Raw genomic sequence first — 14448 nt, 5'->3', positions numbered from 1 at the left:
ACCACCAATGAATGGAAGATATTTAAATAAAATTAAGCAAAGTATATGCAAAGGGAAAGTAGTGTCTGAGCAAAAGCAGTAACTCACCTGATAGTGAAACAGAATGCAAAGAGTGTAAGAAAAGTAGTTCATTATTGGGAGATAGTTTCTTCCTCTTTGCATTTCTTCTTCATGTTTTAAAATGTCTGTGTAAGTTAACCACCCCAAATGCAACTTTTAGGGCTGTGTCCAAAAAAAAAGTTAACCAGTTAGCACAAGGACTTCCGCTTGCACAAAATAAATTCCCTTCCCTGCACCCCACTCCTCTGTTCTGAGGGTTCTTCAGACCCCCCCAAGAAATAATTTGGGAGAGTTGGGGGGGGTAGGAGAGGAGGGAAAGCACCATTGTGCAGGTGGAAGTCCTTGCACTGATGGGACCACTTTGGTGGATAAAACACTGAGGGCTGGATTCAACTAAATAGTTTCATGAATGTGAACCCGCACAATGAGTTCTGGAGAACCCCCAGAACAATTTGTGGGGGGTTTGGGGTGGGGGGAGAGGGGAGTTCCATCTGGCAAGCAGGAATGCTTGGGATGACAGGAGAATCACCATAATGTGACACTGAATTCCACCCTAAGAATTGTGTTTGGGGTAGTAAACCCAGATATTGTAGCAGAGATGAGAAAAGAGCTAAGTTACATACCCATTAAAGCAATGATCTTCTAGCATGAATAGTTGAGCAGAACTTCTTAGGTCAGTTTCCAGCAGTGCTTCACCGTATCCTGGAGAAAGACATGGATTAGTAGCTATAGATTTCGGCTTAGCATTCTAAACAGAACAAATCTAAGCCAAAAAATAATGACTCCAATTATGATGTGGATCGGTGGTTTTCCAGCTGTGTCCCAGGGAAGCTGGGACTTCGTAGGAACACATCAGAGGTTCCTTAGGGAGAAGGTCAGTAATGGCAAGCAAGCTTTTCTGAAAGGTGGCTTGCCTGCCTCTATCAAACTCTCTCTGCAATGCACAGTTGCAGGAAAGTATTGTGTGTTGGTGTGTTTTGAGGGACATTTTTACGATGTAAAAATGATACAGGGAGCCTGAGCTTTTAGCTAAGCTTAAAAGTGGGTGGATGAGTGGGTGCGGATTATAGATTTCATCAAGGCCCTCCCCCCATGTAATCTGAGCACTGCCCTCTCAGTTCAGACGAAGCAATGAAGGCGCCACAGCCGCCTCGGTAGTGCTGTGCCTGAAGTGACCATGCCCTAGGATCAGCCACAACACACAGGGGCCTGAAGGCATTTCCCATAAGACAAGTTGGTATCAAAAGAGTTAATTGATGGGTGGAAAGCCTGGAAGAGAGGATTTGCTAATAATAATAATAATAATAATTATAAAAGGGCCACCGAAACACCCCTTAAAATGCCCTTCCAGCAGATGTCAAAGCGATAAACAACTACCTGACATTCAGAAGACATCTTAAGGCAGCCCTGTTCAGGGAAGTTTTTAACGTGTGATTTTACTGTATTTTTGGTTTTTATGGAAGCCGCCCAGAGTGGCTGGGAAGGCCCAGCCAGATGGGCGGGATATAAATAATAAATTATTATTATTATTATTATTATTATTATTATTATTATTAAGCTGCTACGAAAGAGAGAGAAATGAAGAGATTCCTGCAATGCAGGGGGTTGGACTTAGATGACCCTCGGGGTCCCTTCCAAACCTACAATTCTATGATTTCTATGAAAACCATCAAAATCAAAAGGCAAACATTGGTAAAGAAATCAACTGGGATTGGTTTGCAGGTTTGGTTCCAAAACGCACGAGCCAAATTCAGAAGGAACCTTTTGCGGCAGGAGAATGGGGGTGTTGATAAAGCTGACGGCACGTCGCTTCCGGCCCCGCCCTCAGCAGACAGCGGCGCTCTCACTCCACCCGGCACTGCGACCACTTTAACAGACCTGACCAATCCCACTATCACTGTAGTGTCATCAGTGACCTCTAACTTGGACAGCCACGATTCCGGAAGCCCCTCACAAACTACCTTAACAAACCTTTTCTAACATTTGACTTTTTAAAAAAGAGAAATATTCTTACTTTTTTTTCTTCTTCTTCTTTCTCCATTATTATTATAATTATATTATTAATAATATTATTTGCAAGACTTTTTCTTTTTTGAAAGAAAAACAAACCCACAAAATGTTTGGGGGAAACCAGCTTGGTCGGTAGCATCTGCAGCCACTTGGTAAATGAGTTTGCATTAACAGACTTCTGTTCTACAACTACATATTCTTTGTCTCTAAATTGTCTTTGGAATTTTTTTTTTTAAAACCACTGCCTAATTAAAGGGAAACTATTGAATCATTCTATTAAGTGCCTCTTAAAATTGTATGTTCCTTATTTCCAGATTTTTTTTTATGGGGGTGGGTGAATGGTTACCATGGAAGTCAGAAAATTGTGTTATTAAAAAAAAGGCATGGATTGTTATCCTCAAACTTATTCTTAAAGAACATATAAACATGTCAGAAATTCCTGTCGGTCAAATAAGGTTGAGGTGTTTTGGTGCCTGAGAAAGAAAGTCTGGCAGTAAAGGTCAGCAAATTCAGCACCCCCAAATCTGCCACCTGAGGCAGTTGTTCCCTTCTGCCACATAACAGGGCTAGGCCTCCCATTGACATCAGCTGAACATAATTCTATGTAAATGAGGATAGGTCACACCCTCCATTCAAAGCACATGCCTTTCCCCCAGAGAATCCTGGAGACTGTAATTCATTAAAGGTGCTGGGAACTGTAGCTCTGTGAGAGGTAAATTGTAGTTCCCAGGTTTCTTGCGGTGGTGGGGAACCGTGACTGTTACAGTGGTATAAATGTGCTTTCAATGTATGGTGTGCACGTGGTCCAACTTGCAGCCTTAAAAGCTGCCTCTGAATTGGAGATAGGGAACCTGTGGCCCTCCAGATGTTGTTTGGACTGCAGCTAGGGCTAATGGGAGTTGGAGTTCAACAACTTCTGCTCTAAATCCAACTCATTTACAAAAGTGCAGACAGGTAGCTTCTGCAATTAAAATAGATGTCAGGAGTTTATACCTCTTAACAGTTTGCAAGTCACAATGACATGTGTGACGGCTGAGCTTATGTCAGATATTCTCCTCTTTCCTTTTTGGTCCATGGTGGCTCACTTTTCCAACTCATTTGCCAGTTGTACCAGAGTGGTGGTGTGTGCTGACTTGCCAACCCGGCAGGAAGCTGACAGATGGTGCTGTCCAAAGAGAGCCACCGAAGGTGGAAGGGGAAAGTAGCTACTGCATAGGATGTGAACTGGGGTGCAGACAGATGACTAGGTACTAGAGAGTCAAGACTCACAGAGTTCTTTCACCCTGAGGTCATCTCCATATTACTTGGAATAATGATTCCTTCCACCCCGCCTCAGGTATAGGGCTATGGTAAGAGATCTGGGTCTGCCTTCCCCCTCAAACATGGGAATATCAAGAATCCTGGAGGTAGGGCTGATTTGCAAGTAAACATGGGTCTCAACCCTTCAAATACCACCTTGACTTGTAGATGGTCTGTGCTTTTAATATCCTGAGGTCAGTATGTCCTCACTCTGGCCTAGTCTTCTGTGGCCAGTCAGTTTTTTTAGTATAAAACACTGTGGCCATTTTCAATCAACACCAGTATATCACCACTGAAAGATTGTATGGGAACAACTTTAAGTTTTAGGTTCCTAATCCTCATTTTGTAGCAGGGGCAACTTAAGTGATGCCCTCCAGAGATTGATGGGACAGCATCAGCCACCATCAGTTGATGGGAGCTGGGCTCCAAAAACATATATAGGTCACCAATGCTGGCTATTATTTTATGATCAGGACATTTAAATTTTGTTGCTTTTTATTTTCTATGCCGACAAAACCCTTGTAAGATTTTTGTTAATGCATAACGGTAGGGTTTTTGTTGTTGTTGTTTTGTTTAATTGAAGTTTGCACAGTTATTATCAGGCCTAATGTAGGTGAGTTAGGAAATCAGATGAGGAAAGTGTGTCCTGGGTAGGGTGGAGTATAAATCCAAGAACCTACAAAATCAAGTCTTCACATATTAGCGGTCACTGGTGGGAAGTCCTACAGACTTTCTTAGATGGATGGTTGGGTCCAGCTCAGGTCACTAGCTAGTGACTTGAACTCCAGATCCAACTTCTCACTACCACATTTTTATCAAGAATTTGTAGAAAGTTTCCCCAGAGTTTCCCTAGAAGGAAGTGACAATTTGTTTTCAGAAGTTGTGTCTGTGTGAGAAAGACTCCACAGTTCAATTACACGACTCTTTGGTATGTTTAAAACCCCAGCTGAGTTTACGCACTTCATAGCTGTGAAGTTCCTACTGCTTAGACAGCACCAACTTGACTTTCTTCTAACATACCCATTTTAGATGCAACCCCCCTGATTCTATGCACACTTGGGAATAATCCTAATTCAGATGAGTGGGATTTACTCCTAGGGGGCAGTGTGTGAGTGTGTCTTCGCCCTCCATAAAATATTTGAGGGGGCCACGCCCCCCCCCATTGATGGGCATTGCCATTCAAATGGTGTGTGTGCACTGTGGCATGTGATCAATTATTCTGGGTGGAGCTAACCTCCCCCCCCCCATATTTTATTCAAGTTGGCACCCCTGTTCGGAGCAAACAAATATCCGATCAAGATTTCATTGATTTAGAATGGAACAAATAATTGGCGCACTCCACACAAAACTAAACAGTTTGGGTCCCATTGATTTCAGCAAGAGAGTTAAATCTGTCTCCCACAGAACTACTAGGAGTCTTCATTAGGTTTAGCTTTGGCTGGATCATTCCTAAAATTGGAGGGCCAGTGCATAGAGCTTGCATCATCTGGGTAGTCTGAGGACAACGTTTCTTCATAGCAAGCCTGGGTATTATAAAAAGGGCTATAGTCCTCTATATGCTTGCTTTGGGCTAGTTCCATTGAAATGAATTAGATTGCTCTGGCTTAAGAGGCTTGGGGATGGCGGCTAAACAATTGAAGATTGAAATGTTTCTGAGCTGGGGTTTTCTCCTGCTGCTGAAATCCAGCATACATGAAACACTTTTAATTCCTAATGGGACTGGCTGGAACATACCTGAGATCAGGGAGGAGGTCTGTTGGTTTTTCTTTTACAAAATCACAAACACAATTCTGGCTCGAGTGTTCCTACCCACTATTAAGGTAACAGATGGAAATAAGCAAAATATAATTTCTTAAGACGTTTAAAAGCTGATTCCAGTATCTTGTATTCACTGCTGTTTTGAGCATCCTTCTGATTTTTTTCCCATGAGATGGTGTCTGTCTGCCACGTTAATGTATTGACGTCAAAAGGCACAAACCAGCAAATGTAAGATTGCAGCTGTATGCTTGCCTAGAAGTTAGCCCACTTGAACTTAGTGGAGCTTACTTCCAAGTAAACATGCATCAGACCTGGTTAAACAAGGCCCATTAAAATCAACAGAACTTCAGCTAGTTGTTACTAAGTTCTGTTCCGTGGCTTCCAAAGGAGCGAGAATCATGGCAAACTTTTGCTAAACGGTGCCCTCTACAAATCGTCAGTTCATATCTCTATCTATGCGTGTGTATACTTGTATTTATATAATTAAACACACTACCATGTACATTGATAGACACACTGGCTACATATCCAAGCATGTTGAACCCATTTAAATTAAAGGGCTCTGTACTAAATCTAGCTTTTTCCCTTAAAAAATAATGTAGAAGAAGAGAAAATGCATTGGGGTGGGACCCCTAGGGATTTAAAGCTGGCAATCACTGAAGCTGCCAAACTCAGAAGCCTTGTGGATGCATTGCTAATTGGAAATACCTTTCCTAGTTTACATTTGCAAGTGTTTGTTTTTATTTTATTTTTTTAATTTAAGCTAAAAGTCTGAATGGTCTGGGCAGTGGTGAATGTTCATTTGTATCCTTTATTCCAGTAACCCCCTAATTAGACACGGGAGACACTCCAGAACCAAACCAAAATCCGCCAAGAAGATATTGCTTTGGGTGGATTGTTAAGATTAACTTTTGCACAAGTACTTTGGATTTTACCCCTTCCTCCTCCTCCTCCTCCTCCTCCAAACCTCCCTTTAGTAGAATCTCCTTTTTCATTTTAAATTTTATTTTTTGGTATTAAAAAAAAAAAAGGAATTCTTTTTGTTGTTTTCTACTAATGCGTGGATACATACTGACACTTCACTGCCCACATTAAAGTGCATTATTGTAACTTTTGCTCAGGGTTTTTAGAAAATTAGCACAGAAAAGTAGCTTATTTTTTAAAAAAAACAATGGAAGAGATGTTAACACTGTAACAGAGGAAAATGTGTCTTTGTCGTTATATATTTAGCAAGTGTGGTCATCATCTTCTAGAACGCTTAAGGTTTGCTGACCTGAAGCGTGTTTAGATGGAAGTAAGTTCAAATGACTTGAGTGGAATTTACTTCCAAGTTGATACATTTAGGATTGAGGTGCCAACCTTGGACGTTTCCTGTTTCTCTTACCTTATGGGCATTTACCACTAACCAGACCAAACAACCTTGGAGAGGCTGAGATCTTTATTAATACACTTTTACAGGTACAAAAAAAAAATATTGATACTTATAAATTTTGTTCTTTGACAGAACAACTATATGGTACTATAGATCTACTTTATTAAGTAGACTAATTATAACTCAGTTCTACAATGTGCCTTATGCGATAACTTGGGAGTAAGCTTGTGGGGGAAAAAATCAGGATATATATGTGTTGTTTGTTAAATTAACTGTTTTAAGCCCTTTTGACACCTCACTAGTTTTGTACTGTTTTACCTCTTATTTCTGAAACTCTTTTTATGGTGTATATCCTGGTAGAGGGGACAAACATGTCATAGAAAGCAGTTGTGCACTCTTTCAGATATAGTTGATAAATTCAATAATCTTATATATTGAGCTTCGTGTTTCTAGTACAGTTAAGTGGTCTAGCAAACTTGTCCATGTTTCTTTGTTTTATTGAGAAATGCATTGTATAGAAACTATTTCCCCTAAATATTTATGGACCAAACAATTGTGATATATCCTATTAAATTTGTGTGAATAAACCATTTTGAATTGAAGGAGTTTTATTTACCATCAATTTTTGTCTTCATCTTTTTTTTTTAATCGACTCTTACCCATGGCAGTGTGTTGTGTTGGTTTTACTGTATGTGTGAGTGTGTGATGGTGGACACAGTAATCTTAGTGCTATATTAAAACAGGATTTATTTTTAAGTTTTTGCTTCCTAGTACATATCCATGATGAAATTTCAGAGGTTTTTATTTTTTATTTAAAAAAGAAAAGTAATGCCCCACTGATTTGATATTATAACCCTGTCTTAGGCTGCAATGCTAAACACAATGGCTTTGATGCAATGAACATTAGTTGTGCTTAAATCCAATTGAAATGAATTGGATAAAGTAGTTGCAACTAGCCTATGTCAAGTCCCATTGAAAGCAAATGCAACTAACTTTAAGTGGATTGGGTCAGTTGCTTGGAAGTTTATGTTTCATTGAAAATCAGTGGGACCTACTTCTAAGCTATTGTGGGGTACAATCCGAAATGTTAGTGAAAACGAAGCACTATTGAAATCAATGGCTGCCATTGCATTTAGTGGGACTTAGGCTGCGTTCCTATACCCACTTACTTGGCAGTAAGCCCCACTAAACTCAATGGGGCTTACTTTTGAGTTAATGTGTATAGGATTATGTTGTAAATCACAAGCAACTCGTACTGGATTGTGGCCTTTTGTGTTTAGGGTCAGGTTGACCATGTTCTTTTAAAAGTAAAATATATATATATAAACCAAACCCCCAACCCCAGGCACTTTAGAAGCGGAAGTAATTGCATGAAAAATATAACCAATAATGATGATGAAATGCATCACAATTTAGTTGCTAGGTATATTGAGCACAATCTAAAAGTACAGACCCCTAAAAGCCAGGTTGCTCTGTAGTTTAATAAATTGTCACTATGATTTCTTTCAGGGAGAACAAATCTTGGGGCATTACAGCCAAACATCCCGACGTTTGAAAATTCCCTAAAGTATTAAAAGAAGGGGAAAGTTTGATCGGATATCCACTGCAGTGAAGACAAAGACAATATTAGGTTATGATAAACCATACATTTAAAATTTATTGAGCCAAAAATAATTTTTTAAAAAATAGACTCAATGTCATTTCCTGAATGTTAACACAACATATGTTATTTGACGGTGTCTAACTAAAAACCTGAAGGCTGTGTATGGCATCAGAGCAACCTGGCAGTACCACCCAGTCCAATATGAGAAGATTCTTCCTTTTTTAAAACAAACAAACACAATATTTAAAAGAACTCACAATTGTCAAGCAAAAATACCTGTAAAATAAAATCCAAAAATTGAAATTCATTCATATTGCTTGCCAATGTGTATTAGTCATATATGTTCAATGACATTTTGTAAATTCAGAGAAGAAAATTCTCACCAATTCAAGACAATAGGGATCAAGATTAGTATTGTTTTCTGACTTAAAAATAAATAAAATTAAAGCAATCTGCATGCACTTTTTCATCTGTCACCTAGAGTGTACTTTTTCTGTATGATGCATTTCGCTTTGATGTTTCTTGTACAGTAGTTTCATTAATAAATATTTTACTTGATGCAAACCTAGTTAACACAGACATAACTGTTGGAATTAATTTAATTTAACAAAAACGGTGCAACAGTACATTTCCCTCCCACCAAAACAAAGGGTGTGGGAACCATTTTAGATAGCAAACGAAGGACGTTGCACAATGTAAAATGACTTCCTTGGAATTTTTTCCTGCTTTTCATTTTCTTCTCCCATTTTCTTCTTCACAACTGACATAGATAATGAATATCCATCATGAATTATGGGCATGATCCAGCCAACTTTCAGCTTGCATTTCTGCCATTGAAATCTATGGGACTGTAGAATGATTAATTTGGCTGGATTGTTCTCCAATGGCTTAAAAAAACACATTTGATATAGTGGTGTAATTCTTCCTCCCAAATTTTGGAGCCAGCAAGATTTTCTAGCAGCCAGAGAGAGTTGTGGATGAGGAATACACCCTTGTTCCTTGCCAATATTTAAGGTGGCAATGGCTAATGGATTTTTACCCTCCTGCTACATTATTTTATCCATCATTTTAGGAAGGCTAAGATAATACAGTATATAACACCATTAAAGGTGTTAACCTAACGATCCCTAATAAGTTTACATGTTCACTATGCAATGAGGAAATTCACTTCACAATTTTTAAAATAATAATAATAATAATAGAAGACTTGATCTGTGCGCCATCCAACCCATAGCTGAATTTCAGCTATGAAAGTTAAAATGCTATTACTACTTCAGAAACAAAGTCCTTGAAATTGTTCAAAGGCAACCTCTCTTGCTAAAGATTTTTGGATAACTATATTCCTCTTAAGCTGTACATCCAAAGCATATGTTAATTTGTTTAACAGGCTTGCCAAAAAAGAAGAAGGAAAAAATAATCCCTTTTCATTCAAATGAAATTTTATTATATACAAATGAACCCTATGTAAACAATGTAACTTTTATGAATATGAACTGACATTAAAATATTTCGCTTATGTGTGTATGCTCAGCATTTTGAATGTTTTCCTAAGCTGCTTTGGTTTTCTGAAAGCCGGGGGGAAATTAAGAAAGAAAACTACGCCATTCTGAACAACATAATACCAAATTTACAAAGAAATTACTTCAGTAATGTTCTGAACACCAGAAATAAGGTTGTGGCTTTTATAATAACAGTTCTCAGTTACCGGTGAATACTGTGGACCAACTTTTAAAAAATTCTTTCTGTTGAAAATGTGACTACTATTCTGTGATCTCAATCCAGATTAGTAGGGTGAAAAACATAGGTATATCACACAATGTTTGGATTATTTTAGGCTGCAATCCTATACTCACATTTCCCAGGAGTGAGTGATCCACTGAATTTTTGAGAAGGCGTACATGGGGCTGCCCTTTAAAAAAGAAACTCTGGATGTTATCTTGAGTGAATACAGATTGTAAGCTCCTTTGGGGCAGGGACCTTCCTTATATTAATGTGTACAATTATATGAACAATCCTGCACCAATTGTGCGCTTTCACACACCCCACATAATGGAGAAGAGAAGCCTGGCTGCACTTATGTTTCCTACATATTCAAAAGAATCGAGCTAGATGTGAAATTCAGAGGCAGGAAGGGAGCACCACCCTTTAAAGACCTATAATCTTTCAAAGCAAAATGCAGGGGGAATGCCACAAAGGGAATGAGGAACTTTTAATTTCTGTCCACCTTGACTCTGCACCCCCCCTTTTTTAAAAGCTACACAAATACTCCCATGGTTTCCTCAAAGCAATGGTTTCCAAGCCATGTTCCAAAGAGTAGTGAAGCTTGTGAGGGAATTTCTTGTTGAGAAAATCAGTGGTGTTTAAACCTACCTGGCTTTTAAAGAGATAATCCGCCACTGTCCGCTTTCCCCACAACACGTAGTCGGAGTTGAAGGGTATACTCTCAATTCATGGATAGGCAATGTAGGGTGAGGCCTACTAGGTTGGTTTGGGGTCGGTTCCAGGTCTGAGGGGGACTTAGGCCAACTGAATCCTGGTAGGTCTCTTCCTTGGTCTGTGAGACCCTTTGGACTTATCTGGTAGCATCCCAAGGTCTCTGAGTATTGTCAACAGCTGAATTTCCCACAATGCCCCAGAGCAAAGCTATGCCCGCTGCATTGTGGGAAACTGACATGGCAGCTTGGGTCAGCAAGCCAATGCTGCTCTGAATGCTGGGTTGGATATTTATTATTATTATTATTATTATTATTATTATTATTATTAAAATGGGGCTCTATATGCCCCAGAATCCTTTGCAACACACGAGGAATCTGCTGTAGCTCAGCACACGGGTGGTCGTGGCAAAAGTTCCTTCGGAAACGGGGCACCTGAAAACGCCTGCCCTAAAGGATGGCAGTGAACTCACGAAATGTGGATGAAAACAGAACGCATCGCAATCTCCCTCCCTGACCTTTCTGCACACTTGACACTCATAGCGTCACATGTCACAAAACGCCACAGTAGCAGGAGGCTCAAACAGCAGTTTGAGGGCTGAGAAGATAGGATATCTCTGAAATAGAAGCTATTTTTTTAAGGAAAGTTAGCTCGGTTGCTGGCTCTAGACTTGCAATGAGCAGAGTCTTTTTTTTTTGTCTGTTCCTCCACGTCCCTGTGGCCTCACAACAGCTGCTTCAAAGGGCTGGGGGACCCCTCTGGCACAGTGGGGGGCAGTGGCTCTGTGGCCTGCAGGGGGAATCTGAAAAAAAAAAATGGGCTCCCCTCTTCTTCCAGCGGGGAGCTTTGGCTAGATTCCTCTAGAAAAAGAAGGAGCCCTTCCCTTTGCCAAGTGGCAAGTCTGGAGCTAAGTAATGATTACATCAATTCAAAATGACCACCTTGGTCACTGAACACGCCATACCATTTGTATCACCTAAAATGATGGAGGGCAGCATGGAAATTTTAACAACAACAACATCCAACTAGTTCCCCTCTCATTTCTGTTTCCCACCTGTCAAGGAATCTGTCTTTCATCTCAGGATGGAGACAAATACCAGCTGGAATATATATATTTTGGGAGCCCTTTTCTGAATCTTTTCCAACCTACAATATCCTTTTTGAGGTGATGTGACCATAACCGTACACAGTACTCAAATGTAGTCCACCGTCCATTTGTATAATGGCATTATAATAGTGGCACTTTAATTTTCAGTTCCTTCTCTAATAATCCCTGGCATGGAATTTGCCCTTTTCATGGCCCGGCGTAAGCTGGGTTGACATCCTATGAGTATGTATGTGATATTAAAGTGTAACTTTACACTGGTTTACATTGGATTTGCCATTTTCCTGCTCATTCTCTCATTATGGTTGGCCTGAGAAAGGTATTGCTCTACCTTTTAGAATGTTTCTTACTGGCCAAAATAGCTACCTTTGCTTTTTCTTCTCCTTTTACTCATGCCGATTCCTGGTGTGTAAACCTCTATTGAGTTGAGTAAAGCTAATTGGGAATTCTATATGCTAATTTGAAATAATTCGAAATCCACCCTGTTGCATCAAGGCCTGTCTAAATGTTATGCCTGAAAGCAGGCTTGCAGAGATCATGCAGTACAGTAGCTATGAAAATCTCAGCCCAAACATAAATTCACTAGGTAGCACTCATTCCCTATTTGTAAGCAGAAATTAAAACTACCACTGCTGCCTATTTTAGAATGGTGCTTCCTGAACCAAAAACCTAACTCCTGTACGTTATGAGGCCTCCTGCTCTCTCCCTCACACACAGAGTTTAACAGAATCTGTTTTCTGCAGTGTGCTCAAGATACAGTTAAATCACATGATTTCCTGGGAACAGTAGTTTCTTAATGGTGCTGGGAATTGTAGCTCTGAAAGAGGTAAACTACAGTGCCCAGAATTCTTTTGGGAGGGAAAGTCATGTGTTTTAAATACATGGTGTGTGTCCTATCATATGCTAGCACTGTCCCTAATTCGCATGGGGAATCTGTGCTCCAGTATTGACCCTCCTTTGTTTTTTAAGAAGTTGAGGGTGCGTTTCAAAAATATTAAGATGCGCTACAGTTCTACAGGCATCTTTCCACCCCCAGCGCCCTGCACACAGGCCATGTTCTCTACACGTCAAAAGTCGGGGGGGGGGGGGGAGAGAAGAAATGTTTTGTATTCTAGTGCGCATGCGCTAGATAAGGGTCTCACAATCAAATACACATGCATACATGCAGAAATGCCAGTTTATGGATTACCTTTCACCCAGTCCCAGATGCCTGTCCCAGATACTGAAGGTTGCTGAAATGTGTTTGAAATGAAGCTGTTCTGTAACCACCAGATGAATTGTGAGTGTAAGATGGCTGCTCTTTTTACTTGCACATCTGCTTTGGGAGTCCGTGCAGGGCAGACTTTTGCACAGTAAGTTAATACCGGCAGAGAAGAGATGGTCTTCACAACGGAGAGTGGAGGAGGATTGCTCAGGCAGCTATCAGTGGAATGCTGAGAACTCAAGGTAAGGAGCAGTGGAGTATTCCTGCTATCTGAAATGTTGGAGGATTTGCAGCACACTCGCGTTTATGGAAAAGGTAAGATATGAAGAAGCAAAGACAATGGAGGGATTTTCTGAAATAAGACATATTATGAAAGGCTGAAAGGGAATAATCTTTCATCATCATCATTGTCGATTTATTAACAGCCTTCTAAACACCTGTCTCAATGTATACTAAAGATAATTGAAAACAGTTTAAACACAAAAACAGCCAAGGCAAAACCATACAAAACAGGCCCTTGTGGAAAATACCCATTTATCTGGTTTGGAAAACCTGTCAGGAAAAAATGCCTTCAGTTGTTTTCGTAAAATGCAGCTAGTGGGCACCTGCTGTCAGGAATGCTATTCCATAGATCAGGGGCAGCAACTGTGAAGGCCCTGCTCTGAGTTACTGCAAAGTGGGTTTCTGAGATCTTTGAAACCTGCAGGTGATACTCTCCCGCAGACTGCAGCTATCTACTGGATGTATAAGAGATAACCTAGTCCAGAGCTGTACAGAGAGCCTTATATGTTAGTATCGACACCCTGAACTTAGCCCGGTAGCAGATTCGCAACCAGTGCAAATCCTGAAAATAGAGTGTTTGCACACAGAGCACATTGCATGAATACAAATTGTGAGGTTTCTAATCCACGGACAACCGGGGTCAAACAATCCCAATCCAGGAATGGTGGTAGTTGTCTGTTCTCACAGAATTCTGCATCTTCTCACAGAATTCTGCAGAATTCTGCATCCAGGAACATGCCTGGATATACAGTTTCCAAAAAAGAGAGAGGAAGAAATCAGTGTATTACTAGGGCTTGGAAGGTTGAAGTAATGTGTGAAAATAATACGAGGGCAGCTGTTATGTTGGCTATGATGGGATGCACCCTAACTGTAAGAAGAAGTTAGACAGTGGAATACATACCCTCCACCATTTCTCTGATGAAAATAGGGAAGTCCTGTTCCATAACAACAACAACAGCCCCAGCCACTCTAGGCTGCTTCCAACATATATAAAAACATAATAAAACATAAAAAACTTCCCTAAACAGAGCTGCCTTCAGATGTCTTCTAAAGGTTGTATAGTTACTTACCGTATCTCCTTGGCTCGGAGGTCGCATGACTCCATACCCTCCAAGATTTCTCTGATGAAAATAGAGACATCCTAAGGAAAAGTGGGACATTCCTGGATCAAAACAGAAACCAGGATGGCTTCCGTAAATCCAGGACTGTCCCTGGAAAACAGGGACACTGGAGGGTCTGTGGAATATGGTAGGCAGGTAAGTTTTAGCTTTGCACCTTCAATAATCCGAAGAAAATGAAGTGCCAATAAGCAAGTTTGCCCT

General features: G+C 40.2%; 1 protein-coding gene and 1 long non-coding RNA gene across 4 annotated transcripts in view; one reads left to right on the top strand and one right to left on the bottom strand.

Annotated features, from left to right (window-relative positions):
• LHX9 (LIM homeobox 9) overlaps nucleotides 1-9135 on the top strand; it is a 46499-nt gene extending 37364 nt beyond the window's left edge. For 2 of the 3 annotated variants that reach the window (XM_079981617.1, XM_079981615.1), the window contains one exon: nucleotides 1783-4456. In XM_079981617.1, coding sequence (XP_079837743.1) covers nucleotides 1783-2040 — 258 coding nt within the window. In that variant the 3' untranslated portion in view covers nucleotides 2041-4456. Of the gene's footprint in view, nucleotides 1-1782; nucleotides 4457-8008 lie in introns of those variants that run through there. The other variant, XM_079981616.1, reaches the window with a different exon arrangement.
• Nucleotides 1-10831, bottom strand: part of LOC307218933 — a 48005-nt gene extending 37174 nt beyond the window's left edge. The window contains exons 1-2 of the long non-coding RNA XR_013840154.1: nucleotides 10473-10831; nucleotides 684-762 (exon numbers count right to left, since the gene is read on the bottom strand). This is a non-coding gene — a long non-coding RNA (uncharacterized lncRNA). The remainder of the gene's footprint in view (nucleotides 1-683; nucleotides 763-10472) is intronic.
• Between the last annotated feature and the right edge of the window lie 3617 nt (nucleotides 10832-14448).

Source organism: Podarcis cretensis, assembly GCF_951804945.1.
Source record: "Podarcis cretensis genome assembly, chromosome: 6".
Taxonomy (NCBI): Eukaryota; Metazoa; Chordata; class Lepidosauria; order Squamata; family Lacertidae; genus Podarcis; species Podarcis cretensis.
Note: the sequence above shows the minus strand (reverse complement) of the source record. Positions and strands in the feature narration are given on the sequence as shown.